The 22187-nt window shown below is 38.7% G+C and overlaps 1 protein-coding gene across 3 annotated transcripts in view; it reads right to left on the bottom strand.

Annotated features, from left to right (window-relative positions):
• The window catches only part of FBXL4 (F-box and leucine rich repeat protein 4), a 78824-nt gene extending 59503 nt beyond the window's left edge, over nucleotides 1-19321 (bottom strand). The window contains exons 1-4 of one of the 3 annotated variants that reach the window (XM_072831993.1): nucleotides 19166-19321; nucleotides 12936-13061; nucleotides 2955-3072; nucleotides 1716-2299 (exon numbers count right to left, since the gene is read on the bottom strand). In XM_072831993.1, the coding sequence (XP_072688094.1) occupies nucleotides 1716-2227 (512 nt within the window). In that variant the 5' untranslated portion in view covers nucleotides 2228-2299; nucleotides 2955-3072; nucleotides 12936-13061; nucleotides 19166-19321. The remainder of the gene's footprint in view (nucleotides 1-1715; nucleotides 2300-2954; nucleotides 3073-12935; nucleotides 13062-19165) is intronic. The other 2 variants (XM_072831995.1, XM_072831994.1) reach the window with 2 other exon arrangements.
• Between the last annotated feature and the right edge of the window lie 2866 nt (nucleotides 19322-22187).

Genomic DNA, 22187 nt, shown 5'->3' with positions numbered 1-22187 from the left:
TCCAGCAGTTTCCAGCTTGAGCTGAGCTGTACTCTGCAAATGTTTCCTGACCCTGGGGAGTTATACTCCCTTAATGTTGAAGGCACAAAGGACTTAAAGGAAGCAGTGTATCAGGTGGTAACTGATCCTGTCCCCACTCCTCTTCCAGTGGCAGCTGGGGACTCACAGTTTAACATGTGCCCACCAACAGCTCTGGGGTTAGAATAAGCTCAAAAGCACAGGGCTTTTTGTCTATTTTGTTCATTGTTCACTGATGTATCTCCAATACCCAAATCAATGCTTAGCACATGGTGGACACACATGTATTTTAATGAATGAATGAATTAGTAAAGTGATAGATCTAAAAACTGATATCAACAAATAAAAAAATGAGCAAATAACATGATCAGATAGTTCAAGGAGAAGGAAACATAAATGGCTCTTAAACATGAAAGCATATTCAACCTTAGAGATAACAATAGTCTTTTAACTTAAGGTTTACATGAGATAACATTTTCACCTATCAAAATGACAAAAATATTAAAATTTATCAACATATTCTGTAGGTGAGGCTTGGACAAAACATGTATGCATAAAAAATGCTAGCAGGAATATAAATAAGCAGAGCTTCTTTGAAGAGAAATTTGGCACTATATATCAAAATTACAAATACATAGACCCCTTGGCCCAGCAATTCTTTTGGGAACCCAACCCACACACGTGTGAACTGATTCATGACAAATAAGGTTATTCATTGCATTAATGTTCATAGTAGCAAAAGTATGGGAAAACTAAGTACCCATCAAAAGGAAACTGGTTAATAAGTTGGGATACATATACACTGTGCATTACTTGCAACCACAGAAAAGAATGAGGGACCTCTCTTTGCACTTACATAGAAAGATACAGTATACTCTACTAAATGAAACAAGATATAGAATGACATGAATAGTATGCTTATTTTTGCATATAAAGAAAATAAAAATATATTTGTATTTGCTTGTACCTGCATAAAGAAACTGTAAAAAAAATAAGTGGATAAAAGCGGTTTTGGGTCATTGGCATATGGAGAAGAGAGAACATACAAGACTGCATTATGTACTTTTTAGATTATTGAACCATGTGAATATATTACCAGGTCAATGATTATATTCTTTGAAAAAGAAGAGGCTGAACTACAAAAAAAAGAGAGAAAAAGAGACAGAACGAGGCACTGCTACCCAAATTTATATAAATAAATAGGCTTTTAGAAAGAATGCATGAATTTCTGAAAGCAACATTTGTTTTTAAATGAATATGCTTGTTACAAAGATATCCCCTAACATTAAAGCTAATTCCCTAAGTACCCTCCCTAAAACAATCACTTTATAGATCTACTTTGAGTTACTCACTGTATGTAAAAGCAATAACATGATGCTTGTTTGTAGGTCATATTTCCTACTAACTTCACAGACTTGCCCACATCCTAATTAGTTCAAATCACATTTTCTTTATAGTAAATTGTGACACACAAATCTCACCATCTATGAACATTAAGGTACAAGGTGTAAAGAATGCATTACATCTTTAAACATGTGGTCTTTCTTTCCCTATTAGAAAACCAAGGAAAATTTTAAAAATCCAATTTGTCTAAACTACTTAAATTACTTAAAAGAATACAAAAAGACTTCTAATAGTAAAACAACCAAAGCCGTTCAGCCATATACCATGGTCATTAAAAAAAAAATGAGTCTTACCTTACTTCAGCAGGTGGAATTGGGGAATAGGGATTTGCAGAACAAGCCAGAATTCTAATGACTGCTCCAGGATGATAAGTTTCCAGAACATGAACGGCTGTTGGATACACCTGTTGTTCAAAAGTAAGTTCCACGTAGTCTTGGCTTTGAAAATTAGGCGGTGTCCTCTTGAACGGCAAGGAAGCACTAGGACACTGATCCCACCATGTTCCGTAAGTTCGAAATACAGCTGTCTGAGTGAAGTCACCAGAACTTGGAAATACATTTGGTACACCTGCCAAATTCCACATGGTATAGGACATACTATTCTCACTTCCATAATGGGAACTGAAATCCACTACTTCTTTGGCATACTGGACCACCTCTGCGTTGAGAGGGGAAGTCCGGCTGTTTGATTCTATAGTTCTATGGCTGTTCATCATTTCTCCTCTTGCAGCTGTCCTGGCTCGGCGCCGAAGGCATATATAATAAAACATAGTCAGAACTGTTAACATGGGAAAGACTGGTGACATCTAGGTGTGAATTATGAAGCTTCAAAAGGTCAGGTGTCCTCAGTAAGACGCATGAACTCTTTGAAGGATGTTCTAAAAAAATGAATGGCTTGGTAAAGTAAAATAATTTAAATATGCAGAAAAATTCATGGATACGGTAATAATCAAGTTTTTCCCCCAATGTAATCCCCCAGAATAAAACTGAAAAAGCAAAATTCACTGTAAATATAAATCTCTGGTACAATTTATCAAATAAATTTTCAAGAAACCTAAATATCGAAAATGTATACAATTTTATGCTATATGGGAAGCAAAACTGGTAATATAAGGCAATGGAAAGTATATGACCCAAAAAAAAACCTATTTTATACCAAGTTATAACTATCTTTCAGAAAACACTAAAGTCCTTGAACTTTTAAAATGAAAATCATTTCAAAAATATGGCCAACCACTAAAACACTGCTGTAAATCCAAAAGAACCTTAAGGCATTTTATAACTTCACATTTTAACAAATGATGCCCTATTGTTAATTATTACTCACCTCCAAACATGCTAAGTATAGATTTCACATTATGGGAATATAGTTTTCTGGAGCTGACAGTTAATCCAGACCAACTAAATTAACTGCCTTACACATCACAGATCACCAGACAGTGTTTAATTTATAACTCTTAGCAGTATTTGTTAGGGCTTTCCATGGCTGGCTGGCATCTGGTTTGCTGCCAGATACTCTTAGAAATCACTCACCCCAGAGAGAATGGTCACAGGATACACACAGGAAATGCAAAAGTTGGCATTCATCCATGTGGCCTGAAATCTGCATGCTGATTTCAGGTTCAAATGTTGAAATGTCACATTCTTTTACCTATAAGACAACAGTTTTAGAAGATATTTTTATTTCCAACTTAGGAAGTCAAATATCCCAAAAGGATTATAGATCACCTTTTAGATAAACACAGATAACAACAGCTACTTGTTAAGCAGAACTTTCATATTGAACAGGTCACATATTTCTGACTTTGTGGACAATTCTGAATTACTACTATAATTTTAAAATTTCATGATGGAATGTCATAAAAACATCATAATGACCCCTTTCTATATAAACAATACAAACCTATAGCTTATGGATCCAAGTGTGTGGGCAGACATATATTGTAGGGACCAAACAGTATTGTTGATCTCATTGTTTTATTATTTATTTATTTATTTTAATTTATTTATTTGTGACACACACACTCAGAGAGGGAGAGGCAGAGACACAGGCAGAGGGAGAAGCAGGCTCCACGCAGGGAGCCCGATGTGGGACTCGATCCCAGGTCTCCAGGATCACGCCCTGGGCTGAAGGCAGTGCTAAACCGCTGAACCACCCAGGCTGCCCTATTTTTTATTTTTAAAAAATTTCTGAGTACAGTTGACACACAGCGTTACATTAGGTTCAGGTGTACAACATAATGATTTAATATCTCGACACATTATGCTATGTTCACCACAAGTGCAGCTACCAACTGTCACCATACAACCCTATTACAATATCATTGATTACATTGCCTACACTGTGACTTTTATTCCCATGACTTATTCATTCCATAACTGGAAGCCCGAGTCTCTCACTCCTCACTCATTCTACCTATTCCCTACCCCCTTTTCCTCTGGCAAATATCAGTGTTTTCTGTATTTATAAGTCTGATTTTGTTTTTTCATTTTTTAGATTCCACATATAAGTGGAATCATTTGTCTTTCTCTAATTTCAATTAGCATAATGTGCTCTAGGTCCCACCATGTTATCACGTACATGGCAAGGTCTCATCCTTTTTTATGGCCATATAATATTCCTGTGTGTGTGTGTGTGTGTGTGTGTGTTTACTTTCTATCGATGGACACTTAAGTTGCTTCTATATCTTGGCTATTGTAAATAATGCTGCAAAGAACATAGGGGTATGCATCTTTTTGTGTGTTTCTGCTTTCTTTGGGTAAATACCCAGTAGTGGAATTAACTGGATCATATGGTATTTCTATTTTTAATTTTTTGAGGAACCTCTATACTGTTTTCCTCAGGGGCTGTACCAATTAGATTCCCACCACCAGGGCACAAGGGTCTCTTTCTCTCCACATCCTCACCAACACTTGTTATTTCTTGTCTTTTTGATTTTAGCCATTCTGACAGGTGTCAGGTAATATCTCACTGTGGTTTTGATTTGCATTTCCCTGATGAGTAGTGATGTTGAGCATCTTTTCATGTGTCTGTTGGCCATCTGTGTATCTTCTTCAAAAAAGTGTCTTTTCAGGTCCTCTGCCCATTTTTTAATCAGACTGTTTCTTGAAGGCAGGATCTAGCCAAAGATCTTCAATTCTCAAAGTATTCAGTATGTGGTAGGCACATAATAGTTGATGTGTTGATAGAAAGGTGATGAACAAATAAAACACACTATAAAAGTCTTAAATAATTTAAGATTATATAACAGCATTCTTGTGCATCTTAATCCCAGCCAAATTCAAACACACTGAAATGCTTGACAAAACATAACCAGTGAAACAGTAAATAAAGAACTGAGCTTGAAACAAGTGAGGAAAATCCACAGTTATAAGAAACAAAGGAAAGTCAAAGTGCAGAGCAGGAGCTGAAGTTAATACAACTCCTGGAATCAGGTATAGATAGATAGGCCTTAATAGTTACAAGGGGACTTTCTAACATCCATGCAAAAAGGTTATTTCAAGCCATAGGTCACATGTGGAAAGAGCTTCATAAAGCCAAAAAATCAGGAAAGATTGATTATCCTATCTATGAAACCAGGAATGTGAAAACTTAACTCATTGCCCAGGAAGCCTAAGGAGACATGACATCAATTTAGATAATGGGGAAAAGTCACCAATGGGAAAACAGAATCCTATTAGGCATATATCATGCACAGAACATGGACCTAAATTCACACTACTTTCATATGAGATTTAGAATCTCCACCCCAACCCCAAGCCAAAAGAATTTAAAAAGATAAAGTAGTCCTGAACTGGTAAAACTTTAGAACCTATTAGGGGTAGATATGAAACCTCTTTGCAGGGATACTTTCATGACACATGACACAAGACAGACTAAACCCTTACTAAAGATACATCACAGTAAAAACTCACAGACTACAAGAGAAAAGGAACCACGATAAAGGACACTCAGTAGGCAGACTCACTAAATGGAGGAATTTGCACCCCAGGAACAAGACATAATAGAACAGTCTGAACAAGACATTTTCTAGAGAAGAGTAACAAAATATGTATTAAAATAAATAAGGTGTTTCTGCAGCACACGTTCCTAGTGCTGATGTACCACGAATCAAGAGTCAGGTTCTCCTCAGGAAATAGAACACCAAGTGCTAAAGTATAGATCATGTTATAAGTGTCGGAAAGAAACAATCTAGTATATCACTTCTTTATTCAAATATTTCACCTACCACAAGTATAAATCTGTCACAAATTACCAATGCACTAATCTCAAATCTTTAATGTCAAAATTTAAAATGATACACCTTTTACAATATACACTTTATTTCAGAACAGGCCCGCAGGTATATTAACACGGGTAATTGCCCAAAGAATTTACTTGGTCCTTCTCTTTCTTAAAAGAAAAAGGATAAAATAAACTGCAAAAATGAAATTTAGGAAATAAAAAGCAATTGGTAAGCATCCAACTCAATTGACAGAAGACTGCCTGTTTTACTCCTGGAAATCTTCATGAGAAGGACAGAATTCCATTTGCCAAAGTGGATGGATGAGTTTGGCTTTATAATCTTTTTTTTTTTTTTTAAGATTTATTTATTTATTTGAGGGGGGTGATATGCGGGGGGTGGGGTAGAGGGAGAGAGAGTCCCAAGCAGGCTCTGCACAGAGCACAGAGCCAGAGCAGAGAGATGGAAGGGGGCCTCAATTCCATGACCCTGAGATCATGGCCTGAGCAGACACCAAGAGTGGGAAGCTCGACTGATTGTGCCACCCAAGCCCCCTGGCTATATAATCTTTGGACATCACTTCTCACTCCACAGTCTATGGCCTGCTTCAGGAGCTACTTTCACTTTCTTTATAAAATTGCATTTATCAGAAAGTAAAAATTTTATAAAACCAAAGGAATACCTGCAAAACAAGATATCATCATTCATGTGAACTTTCACAACCATTCTTGCCAAAAAGATGGAGACAAGTTGTGAAAGTCAATTTTTTTTTTTGAAAGTCAAATTCTAATTGACATACCAAGCCATGGACTTTGTTTCCCAGCTAGCTTTTACTATTATAACTTATGAGATAATATAAAAAGTAGCAAGAATGCCATACAAACAATATCATTTTTAAGCTGCGTTAGAGTTAAGTAAAATTTTACACTGAAGCAACATATGTAAAAGTGAGTTATAAACTGTAAATGTACGTATTATATATTCAAACTTCTGCAGAGTAGAAGAGCAATATAAATGGATGCTTGATTTTTCCAACTATGAATAAAAAAATCATTATTTTTTGTAAGATAAAGCTAAAACTGACAAGTTTTTGAAAGAAGGAAAATCAATGTACGATACACTGAACAAGCAAATATATTTATTCTTTTCCAGCAATACTGCTCAGAAAAATGTAATAAAGTTAAAAACTGTTTTTGAAAATAAACAGGGCATAGAAATATAAACAGGAAGTGTGCAAACCCACTGTTAACACCCTTCATTGATTCTCAACTCCTTTCCAATCAACTAAGATGACACTATAAAAGTGTTTGGGGGTGGGGTGGAGAAGAACATATGGAGGAGAAAGAATAGCTCACTCTACTTTTCCCTGGGAAATGAAGCTGAAAAGGGGAATAGAGCCATAGTCTCAGGACTCATGTGGGCAGCAACAGCCAATGCTGAAGTCCAAATTGTCCAAGTACTGTTTGGATTTTTGCCAAGGCATAGAGGCAATTTGTGATAACCAATGAATATCCCAATGGGCAATGAACCAAATGCAAAAGATACAATAACTACTTTACGAGGAGAATGGGATTCAAAGTCAAAATGACTTTTCCCACCTGGCGCAAATAAATAAGTATTAACCTGGTACACTAAAGTGTCCAAAGGGGTGATTGTAAAATATACCTTTCGAGAGATATGTTCTTTTTCAGTTCATTCAAAGGGCTACTTTACTTTTTAAAACCCTCACAACATATAAAAATACTGTTTTCCATTTAACAAAAAATCAGAATTAGAAATAGGGTGATTGCTATTTTATTAGCTGTCTAATCCAATTACTTATCAACAATGGCTATGAGGGGAAAAATTTTCCGCAACACACGGAACCTTTATACCAGCACAATCAAGGAATACAGAACAACAGTCATCTTAACTTCTATCCTGAGACTTTCATACTCCTTGGGAAACAACTTGCTCTACACGACATGATTTTATTATAATACAACTTTATTTTCAACTACATCTTTCATATTATAAAATGCTTAACAAAGTTAAATAATACAATTACAGAGCAAGCAATAACAGTGGAAAAGAGAAATTAAGAGGTATAGGCAAGGGAGAACATATGTTTTCTACTGAGATTTGAAGTGAGATGGGGAGTCGATGAGGCGGAGAGAAGCAGGATGGCAGGAACTGCAGAGAAGACGGCTCCTGCTCCAGCACAGGAAAGAGGAGGAAGGAAAAGGACTTTCCATAAAATAAACAAAAGGAGGCCATCGGAATGAACTCGAGCCAGGACCACGCTAAGGCTAGGTTCACAGTGCAATGAAAGAACCTAGAAACAAGCTTACAACTCCAAGAGGATTCTCAACTTAAGGTGAAAAGATCTAGAAAAGGAAAAAGGACAGGCAATAAGGCATGGCCAGATACTGAAGGCAAGCCACAACACAGTCCTGTTGCAGAATGACCCACAGAGACAAGTCGCTGAAGTGAAGAGGAAAGACGAGGGCCTAGGCAGCTCCACAGCATCACACCAAACCTAACAGGGTTGCATAATGTGGTAAGAAATCAGTTAAAAAAAAAAAAAAGGCCAAACCTGGTAATGTTCTCATTTCTGAATCCTGCTGAAACTGATCAAGAGACACTATTTTGAGGAAAGGACTTTTCTGGACAAGTCTAGGAATCAAGACATCAGTGAATGGAGAAAATATCAAGAAGAAGGGAATTATATTTGAATCCAGTACAAGAGCTGCCACTCACAACCGGCCTTCTTTCTTGGCCTGCCCCCTCACACACACACACCACATGCTTTTAGGTCTCCTTCTGCCTGTCTGATAACTTCTCCCTGGGCCTTCTTCCTCTTCATTCTCAAATAGACAGAGGTACCATTAAGAGAAGACTGTCTTTTGATAAAATGAGATCCAAGAATGTTCCAACTACCTTGGCACCTATCTTCTCCCCTTCCCTTCCACTTCTCCACACTCAGCACCCTTGCTGTAGAATATATGCCTCACCCCAACCACACGTGTGCTTGCACATCTCAGCATCTTCAAGTCTTCCACTGAGGCTGGGCTGCTGGCTGGAACAACTTGTTCTTTCCCACCTGGCACCCTCTATTCATCCTTTAAGGTCAGGTCCAGACTTTGTCTACCACTCACTTTTTCTCTGCTCTTACACTCTTGTGTGCCATTTCTTACATGGTGAGAGATTTTTTCTATCCTAACAGACTATGAATTCCTCAAGTTCAGAGAATGTGACTTAATCATAACTAGACCCTTAGGGCTTAGCACATGCCAATATATGCTCAATAAGCATTTGTTCTGTTTTTTGAAGACTGGCAGAGAAGATGGCCAGAAATGAACACAGAAATGAAACCAGGGACTCTTCAAGATAAGAACACGTCGACCGAAAAATGAAGCAAAAAAAAATTCCATATCTTGATACAGAGCAAAAGAGGGGAAAAGTGGATAATAAAAACCGAAACACAATAGGTAAGAATCAAATGTATGACCTTCTTTGAAGCCATCCAATAAGGAATAGTATACATATTGAAATTTTACTGTTCAAAGAGAATGTAAAAAAGTAGTAACCTCCGTTAGTACAAAAGCAGCCCCTGAACACATAAAAGAGACTTGACCTTGGCTACAAAGAAACTCTGATTGAAATTAAAGAAAGATTCATGAAAGAGATGATTGGAGAGGTAAAAGGAAACTATTTTCTCAAATACAATGAATTTTTTTTAACACTCCAAATCTATGTTAAGACCATAGAATGATTAAGAAGAACAGGAAAAACTATGAGTGGAAAAGAAGTTCTTAGAAAAAGTGATAACCTAGGAACAAGAGGGCAGAAGCCAGACAGGGAAGGCAATAATAAAAGAGCAAGGGTAAAAAGACAGGTTGATATGTTCTGGTATTAGACGAGCTAGGGAGGAGCAAAGGCTGAGTGGTAGCAAAGCAGCTCTTTTTCTTCACAGTAATTATTTACATTTCAATGTACTATGTTAAAATAATGTACCACTGTCAGTAAGGAGACTATTGGAAGTGGAATATTACGATTTTACATGCATCTCTCCTCCTCTAAGTAAATTCTCCTCCAGTTAAAACACTTATTCTGATCACAGTTTTTATTCAACAAGACTCTGATATAGAATAAACTTCTTAACTGAACTATGTGTATGGACAGGGAAAATACAGCCTCCTAGCCTGCTTCAGAGCTTCTTGAAAATCCAGACAAATAGAGTAAAAAAAGGCAGTTGAACCACTCAGGAAGGAAAAACCTAAAGGCCAAGGAAAAATCCTGAAAAACAAAAAGACCAAGAGTACTTCTTTCTCTTCCAGGAATCAAAGTAGAACTCAAAAATAGAAAAAGTATGGCAGCAGCAGGCATTTCCAAACTTCTGCTGAGTTCATGAACAAATGGTGAGGACCATGTTAAGAAGTGCATAAGAAATCAAGTCAAGAATAACCTTGTCAGAAAACAACGGAGAAGGGGAGCCTGGGTGGCTCAGTGGTTGAATGTTTACCTTTGGCTCAGGTCATGATCCTGAGGTCCTGAGATAGAGTCCCATATCAGGCTCCCTCAGGGAGCCTGCTTCTCCCTCTGCCTGTGTCTCTGCTTCTCTCTCTTGTGTGTCTCATGAATAAATAAATAAAATCTTTAAAAAAAATTTAGATTTAAAATCAATTTAACCTAGAAATTGATGACGGTTAGTTCTCTCTCCTCTTTCCTAAACTTTAACAAGCATATCTTAAAAACAACAACAACAACAAGCATATCTTAACTTATGAAATATTTCATGAACTTTCTTTAGTAGAGAAAGGAATCAAGGAGTCAATGTTTTCTTTTCTTTTAAAAAGCAGAGCTGTAGGGAAAGATGTTTGGTGATTTAACACAGTGGACCTGAAAACCCTCTTCCTGCCCAAAGCACCATCTCACAAAGTGACAAGGAAGGACGTGTTTCTAATAACACAGGTATGATATATAAAGTACTTTAGATAAGCTGCCACCATGCCATATTATCTTTATCTTTTATTCTCTTGTTAATGATGGGTAAGAATAAATCATCTGAATGGGAAGAACTGTGAATTTAGAATAACCCTAAAACTTTGGCAGAATCACAATGTATTATTTAATTAAAATCTAAAATATTAGGGATATTTGGCTAAGGGCAATTTAAATGGACTCACTGAAGAGAAGAAAAAAAACTCTCTAGCTACTAAAACCATAAAGTATACTGAATTTACTTTATTCAAATACTAACTATACATTTTTGGACAGTAAAATAGAGCATTTTACCTAATAGAAATATATTGAATTTATACTCAGCCTTCCTGACAAAAATCCAATTAAAAGATCATGGGTACATCACAGCTAACCATTCATACTAAAAGAGCAATTAACTAAAATGTTGTAGTACTGCTAAATTAACTTTAGTGTGTAATTCACATTCCAAAAAAAAAAATTAGTATATAGTTTAATGAGTTTTGACAAAGATATATACCAATGCGATCACCTCCAAAACTGAAAATAGAGAATATTTCCATCAGCCCAAAAGGTTCACTGCCGCCCCCTCCCAATCATCCAGCCACTTCTTGCACCAGATAACAAGAAGTTTATATAACTATAAATCAGACTGTCCTTTAGAGTTACATATAAGTGAAATAATATGTATGTGTCCTTTTGTGTCTAGGTTATTTTGCACAGCCTATCTTTATCCCTGTTGTTATGTATATTCACGGTTTGCTCCTTTTTATTGTTGAATCATATTCATGATACAGACATACCCATTCGCCTGTTTATAAACATTTGGGTTGTTTCTTGTGCCAAAATGTTTCTAAAATGTCTGCAACATTTTACATTTCCATCAGCAATATATGAAAATTCTAGTCGTTCCACATCTTCATCAACAGTTAACATCAGTCTTGAGCCGTTCCATCGGGTGGGTAGTAAATATCAATTGACTAGTAATGATGTGGAGCATTTTTTCATGTCTTTATTTGCCATTTGTATCTCCTTTAGTGAAATGTATATTTTGCCCATTTTTAAAAATCAGGTTTTTTTGTTTTCTTATTATTGAGTTGTAAGAGTTTCTGCACATTCTACATACAAGGTTTTTTATCAGATAAATGTTTTACAAACATTTTCTCCCAGTCTGTGCCTGGCTTTTCATCTGTTTGATAATACCGTTTTTTTTTTCTTTTTTTAAGATTTTTAAAATTTATTCATGAGAGACACAGAGAGAGAGAGAGGCAGAGACACAGGCAGAGAGAGAAGCATTCTCTCCATGTAGGGAGTCCTATGTGGGACTCGATCCCAGGACTCCAGGATTACGCCATGGGCTAAAGGCAAACACTCAACCACTCAGCCACCCAGGTGTCCCTATTTGATAATATCTTTTAAAGAAAAAACTTTTCAATTTTTATTAAGCCCAATTTATCATTTTTTCCCTTTATGGCATATTTTTGGGTATCCTAGCAAACATTTTACTTGAGAGCAACGTCAAGCATAATTTCAAAAGGGTAACTCTGGGACAGGTAATATTTAATATCTTAAACCTGGAACGAGTTAATTACAGATTAATGAAATTTTAAGATGATACCAAATTGGATGTTGCAAATACTTCTGGTGGGAATACAAAATGGTATAGCCACTTTTGAAAACTTTGGCAGTGTAGTATAAAGCTCAACAAACCCTTACCAAGCCATCCAGCATTCTCACTCCTATATTACTTGTCCAAGTGTATTGAAAATTTATTTTCAAACAAAAACCCATATACAAATGTTTATTTATTCATAATCACTCCAACCTGGAAACATCCAAGATGTCCTTCAACAGGTGAAAGGATAAACCATCATACATCTATCCATACAATGAACCACTGATTCAGCAAATAGCACGGATGAATCTTAAAATGATTTTGTAAGTGAAAGAAGCTACACCTAAAGGCTACATATTGTATAACTTCATTTATATGATACTCTAGAAAAGACAAAACTATAGGGAAGGCAAACAGATCAGGGATTGCCAGGAAGTCAAAGGAAAGATGGGTTAACTCCAATGACTACAAAGGGTCCATACAAAGGAATTCCTAGGGTGATAGGACTATCCTGTATGCTATTGATTGCAGTCTTTGTTTTGGACCAAACAAAATCAAGCTAGAGATTTAATATCCCCACATTGGCCTATTTATGGTCCTACTTCATTAGTCTGTTCTTGACCAGCATACTCTGAAAGATATCTATTAGTTGACATGTCCTGCCCATTCATTGTGTCTAGGACAAAGCCCGATCACAGAGACTCTTCCACTCACCTGGCTTTAGGGAACTACCTTTCTAGAAGAGAGAACAGTGACCTTCATGACTTCACAGAGATTCCCAACCAGGAACAAATCAGCCAACATAGATCTGCATTTATAGGTAGGCACAGAATTATCCATCTTAAAGACAAAGAAATAAGTTGGGCAATTAGAGCAAATGGTCTCCAATAAAAGTTGATTAACAATAGAAGAGTAGTTTTAAAATTATAATTGTTATCTTTAGTGTGAATTAATAGAGTATAGAATTCATAAAACAAGTAGAAACTAATTTTAAAACATTTTAAGGTCTTTGAAATTAAAAACATGGTGGCTGCAGTAAATTACAATTTTAAATGAAAAAATAAGTGACTTAGAACACAGATGCAAGAAACCTAATGCTTATATAAATGCAAGAGACTGAAGCTGATGGAAATTCAAGGAAATGCTAGAAGATAATGTATATTTCAGGAATTCTAAAGAAAAAACCTGACTCAAACTGTTATTCACATAGGAAAAACAACACAATGAAAAATATTTTTGGACATACAAATATACTTCCCAAATTCTTCTTAAGAAATATCTTGAAGAGGGATCCCTGGGTGGCGCTGCAGTTTAGCGCCTGCCTTTGGCCCAGGGCGCGATCCTGGAGACCCGGGATTGAATCCCACATCGGGCTCCCGGTGCATGGAGCCTGCTTCTCCCTCTGCCTATGTCTCTGCCTCTCTCTCTCTCTATCATAAATAAATAAAAATTAAAAAAAAAAAAGAAATATCTTGAAGAAAGTATTCCAGTCAAAAAACAAAGGAATTAAATTATTTTTTAAAATGAAAGACGTAATATTCAAGTAACTAGTGACCTTACAGTCAAATTTAAATCTTTACACATATAGTACTGGTGAAGATGAAAAAGATGGCTGGGGGTGGAGGGGTGGGGGGGAGAGAACATATGTAAAAAAGAAATCAAATCAATAAACCTAAAGAATGTAGGGAAGGCAAGGAGTCACTATTGAATGGAGGTATAAGGGAAACAGTTATAGATGATTTTAGAATTTCTGAAATTGCAAGGAAGAGGAAAAAAAGGAAAATATGAATAGGTTAAATTTTCCTATTAAAAGATAAAGCCTTTTGCACAAGGATCTTTGTAATGAAACTGTTCTATATTTTGGCCAAGGTAGTGGTCACAAGATCTACATAAAATTATCTTAGCAAAGAATTAAATGCAAACACACACAAGCACATGTAAAAGTCATGAAATCTGGATAAAGTCTGTAGATTGTACCAATGTCAATTTCCTGGGTAAAATACTGTACTGTGTAGTTTTATGCAAGATGTTATTACAAGAGGAAACTAGGTGAAGGATACATAGGATTTCTCTATATTCTCTCTTATAATTGCATGTGAATCTATAATTCTTTTTTTTTTTTTTTTTCCTTCAGAGGATGGAAGGGACAGAGAGGAAGAGAGAGAATATTAAGGAGGCTCCACACTCAGCAGAGAGCCCAACAAGGGCCTTGATCTCATGACCCTAAGGTCAGGACCTGAGCTGAAATCAAGAGTCAGACGCTTAAATGACTGAGCCACCCAGGCACCCCTCAATAATTATCTTTCTAAAAAAAGTTTTAAAATGAAAAAACAAAAAAACAAAAAAAACCCAAAGACAAACTTTCAATTTAGGAGGAGGGAAGACTAGAATAAGAAATAAAGGTCCAGGTATATGATGTTTGATGTTTACAAGAGGCAAGTAAAATGATGTAGAATTACTAAAATTAAAAATATGGGCAATAAAGATCTGATATACACAAAATGATAGAGATGGCAAGAGTAATATCAGACAGTATAGACTCCCAGGCAAAAATTAAGCATGGCAAAATGGTATATTATATTTTGTAAGAATAAAATCCAAATAATTACACATAGGATGAATTCAACCAAATTCATAGTCACAGTAGGAAACCAACATATTTTGCTTACTGATTTGTCAGTTTTGAGGAAATAAATAATGTAGTATAATAAGTGTGTCAGGGAAAACAACAGGGAAAGGATGGCTTATCAAAATAAATGTTTTAGAAAAATGTCCAGACATTTAGAAAAATAATTTAGAATATTACCATAGCAACCGTTTTTAATCTAAATTTATGATACAAAATATGAAATTAAGAGAATATGTACAAAGTATTTTAATAATCCTGAGGTGAAAACTTAAGAGGTATAAAGGAAGAGAATAATAGGACAACATTAATATTATAAAAATTTCTGTAAAGTTCCCAGAAACAGCATTAAAACAATAGACCATGAAAAAAAATACTATTAAATGGTGTACCAAGTCACTAATAGCCACAACACATAAAAAGCCATTACAACCAATAAGAAAAAGATACACTTCAATAGAAAACTGAGAAGATGAACACATAAGTTAAAAAAGAATGCAAATGACTGATAAACATTTACAGATTTTTAACTCTATCAATAAAGAAATGTAAAATCAAAACAGTAAAAACAGCATTTTTCATCCATAAAATTTCTAAAATGTAAGAAACGATTGTATCATGTTGATACAATTCTTGACAGGTCTCTCATGTTTCTGCACATCTTATAAGCAGGGGGCACTGATAGCCTTTGTTCCAGACTATCTTTTCAAGGATGTCTATATAGCAAACATCCATGGTAGATAAAGAGAGATTTCCCTTTAGAGTAATGGGAAAGTCTGTAGCATTATAAATATAATGCCTCTCTGTAGGGAAAAGGTTAAGCAAGTTTACTTGCAGCCCTCTATGAACGATTCAGGTTCTCCAAACTCAGGGTTCCTGTCCTGTAATCTACTGTGTGTGCTGGAGTCATCTTGTCCTTACCACATCACCCAGAAGAAATTGGAGTTCAAGCAAGCTGCATAAGAAAATGACAATACTCTGGCTACTGCTGTTGCTGTGCTTTGTCTCTGGCCCAAGAGTTTCATGTCTTCTGCCAGTGTCCATGAAACTGTTGGCTTACAAGTAGGGTTAAATCTCAAGATCTGTGACAATTCTTGGCAATGATATGGCAGTGGCAGCATTCTTATAAAGTGTAAAAATTTACTCAAGTCACTCAAATTTTACATTTGAAAAGCAATATGGCACGATCTATCATTATTTAAAATATATATAGCCTTTGACCCAGCAATTACATGTCTAAGCATCTACACCAAGGAAATAAGCAAATGTGCAAATAGATAAATACAAAAATGATCCCTGCAGTTTGTCTGTGATAGAAATAAATTTGAAATGGCTTAAATATCAATAGGGAATCAGTTAAACACGTTTTAGGTTATTCCTACACTGAAATACCAAAAAAGACCTTTAAAAAACAATTTTCTATGCACTGATACTGAAAGATGCTCATCAATTATTACTAACTGGAAGTTATAGAAAATTACATAGAGTACACTGTCATTTATGAAACAAATGGAGATTTGTACACATGTATTTCTAGTCTCTGAAAGGAGAACAAATGATTAATGATGATCTCTGGGAAATTAGGTGAGATAGGTGGGCACACAACACTAACGTTCTCCTTTGGCTACTTCTGTATTACCTGATTTTTTTTTTTTTTTTGAAGAATGTATACATTTTATAATCTAATAAAGTTTCTAAGTATCTGTTAAGTTTTTACACCTAAGACATACAGTTAGGATAGTAAAATACAAATGGACAAGGGGCTGCCCTGGATGTTACTTCTATCTGCATTTATTCCTCAGAGCTGCTGAAACCACGTACAGAAAGTCCTGAGTCATGGCTGAGGAGAGCCTATACTTCTGAACAACACAATGCAAAGCTAAAAGACCTGCAGATTTTGAACAGCTGCTTTTCTACATACAACTCTAAGGAGCAACTCTATGCGGCACCAGTTCTGAGGTATCAAAAGAAGGGATTTACTTAGCAATGGTTAATGATTCAACGTACCATGAAATAGGTTACCTAAAAGTAAATAATAATAATTTCAAGAATAGTGAAGAAACTTTAAAGGGGGGCAGGGCACCTGGGTGACTCAGTAGGTTGAGCGAGCAATTCTTGATTTTGGCTCAGGTCGTGCTCTCAGGGTCTTGGGAATCCAGCCCTGGTTTAGGCTCTGCCCTCAGTGTGGAGTCTGCTTGAATTTTCTCTCTCCCTCTCCCTCTGCCCCTTATTTATTTAGAGCACTGCTCCCACAATAAACAAATAGATAGATAGATAGATAAATTCTTTTAAAATAAAGGGGGTATATAAAAAAGGAAATCAATTTAACCCCACTAAGTGTCGTCATTCCAAAAATATTTAGTGGTCAACAATATGCCAGACACTGTTTGAATCACTAGACATTAAACACACTATAAAGCTAGAGTAAGAAAAGCAGCATGGGATCAGTACAGGAAGCCAGAGATCACAGAACAAAAGTTCAGAAAACGTCCTTAGAACACACAAGAATGAGGAAGGACCTTGGATAAATAAAGTATTTGTTATCAGCTGGGAAAAACAGAATCCAACAAATGATGATGGGGTCCATGGCTCACAATTTTGGGTGGGGGAAGCGCCTTACTTCCTTTTTCACGCTAAATTATACGTGAGGCAAGTTAAAGAGTTTTGGATGATGACTAAGTTCATTAAAAGTACTAGAACAGGGGATCCCTGGGTGGCTCAGAGGTTTAGCACCGCCTTCGGCCCAGGGCGTGACCCCAGAGACCCGGGATCCAGTCCCACATTGGGCCCCCTGCATGGAGCCTGCTTCTCCCTCTGCCTGTGTTGTGTCTCTGCCTCTCTGTGTGTGTCTATGATGAATAAATAAAATCTTTAAAAAAAAAAATTTAAAAGTACTAGAAGAAAATAGGTGGGTACATATATATTTGCAGTTCTCCAAGGTTACAGCTCCATGAAGTAAAACCAGCATGTTGATCCCAGGAAATTTAAGAGCGCGAGGCAGAGACTAAGACGGCAGAGAACAAAGGGACAGTTTTTGCTGACTATATTTGAAAGTAAAAGACAGCGGTTAGCAATATTTTAAGACGCCACGGTGAGAGCAGTACGATAACTGCATTACTCGATCACGGCGTTATAGAGAAGAAAGTTAACCACTGCGCATGATTTCTGATTTTTCAAGTCCGTAAAACCGGGAGAGAAGCGCCGGAAGTTGAAGGGCTCAGAAAAGCCAACATCGGAGCTTAAAAAGTTGGTACTCAAAAAAAAAAAAAAAAAAAAAAAGGTATGAAAAGAAGAATCCAACTCAATGAGCAATTCGAGAGTGCCCACCAGGGTGATGGGGCACATCGCCGCCCGCGGGGCGCCCCCAATAACCTAAAAGAGCTCCTGAGGAGCTGCAGGATCGTGGGTGCATTAGGAAAATCTCCCTGTACTTCACCAACAGGTACAATACGGAGTGCGGACCTACAGAGGCATTAAGCGAGCTCTTTAAAGGATACAGCGTGCCTGAACCCAAGGAACCGCACGCCAGGAAGCAGGAAAGGCAGCTGCTGTCCTCCAAGTGGAACAATCAAGATCACCGCACCTGGCGTCAGATCCTCCAGGGCAAGGTGCCAATCACGGTGTCCCGTCAACGCCGCTACCTGACCACAGGCTTATTAATCACCTTGACTTTCTATTTGTTCGTAAATCCCGATTAGTGACTGCAGCCCACGGCTATGTGCCAATAAGCCCTTGGGAACCATCAGGGCGACCCCAAACCTCTCCCACTGCCAACATGAGGATGGGGAGGCCGAGGGGGTGGTCACCGCCAACACTACGCCCAGGGACACCCCTGCACTTGGGAACAGGGCTGCCGCCCGGTATCTTGTCGCAGTCCTAGACCACGGGCCTGGTTAGCGCAAAGCAGCGATGCTACGGGGAAATCAAGGCAACACGCACGGGGGCAACAAGGACACGGGCGGGCAGGCGGCCGCCGCGGGCTGCACTCACGGCTCGGGCCCGGGGGCCCCGCGGGGTAAACAGGCCCCGGCGGGGTGGGAGTCGGGCCGCCGCCGCACGCCGTGCGGACACGCTGGGGCAGAGAAGCCGCACGCACGGCGCGTGAGCCGCTCACGGGGGCCCGGCAAGCTCGGCGGGCGGGGGGCGGGGGGCGGGCGGGCGCGGGCGCGGGCCCGGGGGGAGGGGCGGCCGGCGGGGACCTCGGCCCGCGCCCAGGCTCCCCGCAGCGCGGCGCTCCGCCCTGGCCCGGCCCCGCCCCAGCGCTCAGGGAGGAAGACGGAGACCCGCCGGAGGAAAAGAGGTAAAGGAAGGGCCGTACCCTGCCGGGTCCGGGAGAGGTGCACGCCCTGGGCCTCACCAGCGACCCAGGCGGCACCGGGAGACGCGGGCGCGGGGGCGGCTCCCAGAGTCCCGCGCTGCGGCGCGACGGCTCAGAGGCCGGCCCAGCGCGACCCGGAAGGAAGACGCGGAGACCGCGAGGGGGGGCGGGGCCGAGCGGGGAGGCGGGGCCAGAGGGCGGGGCCGAGCGGGGAGGCGGGGCCAGAGGGCGGGGCCAGGGGAGGCGGGGCCAGAGGGCGGGGCCGAGCGGGGGAGGCGGGGCCAGAGGGCGGGGCCGAGCGGGGAGGCGGGGCCAGGGGAGGCGGGGCGCCGCCGCAGCTGGAGCTCCGCGCGGCGTCCGCCAGGACCGCCCCCTCCCAGGCCGCGGGGAGGAGCTTCCTACTGACTCCCCAGCCCCAGCCGCGCCCTATAAATTGCTCACTCACTACCCAGCAGGCAGTGGTTGAAATCCACTGCGGGAGTGACGCGTTCCTTGCACCAGGCCGCCGTCTGTAGTGTAGTCCTGCCAAGGCTTTTGCAGTCCAGAGTTGGCGAGCCGGGTAATGCCTAAGGTCCTCAGAGCAAAAGCGGAAAACAAAATTATAGGTGCTCTGGAGGGCCTGATTCACCAAGTTTGCAAACCTCTTCTGCCCCAGATACGAATCCATCCTGCAAGCTCATTTCCCTCACATTTGGAAACTGTTGTCCATAACCTCTCATGAACAAGATGATCTCACGTCTCCCCTACTCAGTTACTGTTGTTTCTTTTCAGTAGGTATTGTATCTAATTCAGTGTTAGATACAGTTAGATATTGTATCTAATTCAGTCGATATTGTATCTAACATCAACTTTTTAAAGTTTGCATTATACTGATCTTGTTACAAGATTTCTATTAAGACGTAAAAACATTGAAAAATGAAGAGATGTTAACACATCACTTGCTATTTATTTGCCCCTAAAGAGGCAAAATAATATATTTATTTATAAAGCACACATATGAACTGAGCTGATATATGATGTGCAATAAAGATTCTACACAAAACTGGACATTTTTAAAAAGAATACATGATGTCCAGTAGAAATCGTACGCAAAACTGGACATTTTAAAAAAGAACTGAAGCTTAATCTCCAATCTCCCTTGAGTGTGGGTGGCTTAGTGACTTGCTGCCAAAGAATATGGAAGAGAGGAAAAAGTAGCTTTATTGTGGAGAAACCTGGTAAACACTACCTTGGTCAGATGAAAGTTAACACCATCAATGATAAACCAAGTTGATAGTATGCACTCTGATATGGTGTGATGAGAAAGGCACTTCGTCTCCATAATATTCTTCCTCAAAACCCATAAACCCCATCTGGCCTTGAAACAACGTCAGAAAACCCAGAAAAACCTACAAAATACCTGAATAAACTGTCAGGTTAATGGAAAAAAATATAACAAAACAGACAAGAAAAAACTGAGAAATTGTCACAGACCAGATGGGGATTTGCATGATAGGACCACTAAATGTTACATGGTATTTTGAATGGGATCCTAGAACATGAAAAGGATGGTAGTAGCAAAACTAATGAAATAGGAATTCAGTTCATAGTAATGTACCAATGTTGCTTTCTTCATTGTAGCAAATGTACTATTATAATATATGATGTTAATAAGTAAAGGGAAAATGGATGAGTGGTATGTAGAATCTTCTGTACCACCATTGCAACTTTTCTGCAAATCTCAAGTCCATTCTAAAATCACACGTGGACTACAAATAAACTTATTAATGAGTAAACAAAACCTGCTTTTATGATTGCCAATGAGACTTAATTGAGTTGATGTCTTTAGGCACTCAGACCCAGTCTAACTAAAACAGTTTCTTACTTCTAATTTTTAAAAATATATTATTTCTAATTTTTTAATAAAAATATATTTTTTATAAAATGTATTCAGAAAAGAACACAAAATATGAATGTCAAGTTTGATGAAACATGAACATGCCCATGTATTTATCACTAAGATCCAAAAATAGATCATGGGGCACCTGGGTGGCTCAGTTGGTTGTGCATCTGCCTTTAACTCAGGTTATGATCCCAGGGTCTTGGGACGGAGCCCCACAATGGGCTATCTGCTCAGCAGGGAGCCTGCTTCTCCCTCTCCCTCTGCCTACTTGTGTCTCTCTCTTGCTCTCTCTATCAACCAAATAAAATCTTTAAAAAAAAATAAAGATCATTACTAGCACTCAGAAACCCCAACTTATGGGGGATCCCTGGGTGGCTCAGCAGTTTAGCACCTGCTTTTGGCCCGGGGTGCGATCCTGGAGACCCAGGGTTGAATCCCACGTCAGGCTCCCTGCATGGAGCCTACTTCTCCCTCTGCCTGTGTCTCTGCCTCTCTCTCTCTCTTTCTCTATCATGAATAAATAAATAAAATCTTAAAAAAAAAAAAAAAAGAAGAAACCCCAACTTATTTTCTTAAATCTCTATCCTTTACTCCTCCCCAAAGGTAAACATTTTCCTGACAAATACTAGACTGATTCTTGCCTTTATGTAGTTGCATTCATACATTATATACTCTTTGGGGCCTGGCCTCTTTCTCTCAACATTAGGTCTATGAGAGCTACTCATGTTGCTGTGTGTAGTAGTGGTTTCTTGAGTTTTTATTGTATAAATATACCATAACTTACTTATTCTACTCCTGGTGAACATTGAGCTATTTTTGGTTTTGATTATTGCAAACAGTGCTGTTATGACATTCTTATTCATATCTTCTGTTGCATATCTTTTGCATGCCCCCCATACATTTTAATCTCCTTGGTGTATAAGAGATATAGTAGTTGGTGCTATTATTTGTTTAGTGTTTTGGTTTGGTTTGGTTTGGTTTTTTTAAGGCACTTAAGGTGCTGCTTGGAAAGTATAAAAGTTTATATTTTAGGAAAGTGAAAGACTAGGGCAAAATTCCATTTCTGTGACCAGAGTTTCGGTCATCATTGCTCAATTTACCCTCCCTCCAACCTTCTTGTCTCAAGTGCCATAACATTGC

This window comes from Canis lupus, chromosome 7 (genome assembly GCF_048164855.1).
Source record: "Canis lupus baileyi chromosome 7, mCanLup2.hap1, whole genome shotgun sequence".
In the NCBI taxonomy this organism is placed as follows: Eukaryota; Metazoa; Chordata; class Mammalia; order Carnivora; family Canidae; genus Canis; species Canis lupus.
The sequence above is the reverse complement of the archived record's forward strand: the minus strand, read 5'-3'. Positions and strand labels throughout refer to the sequence as shown.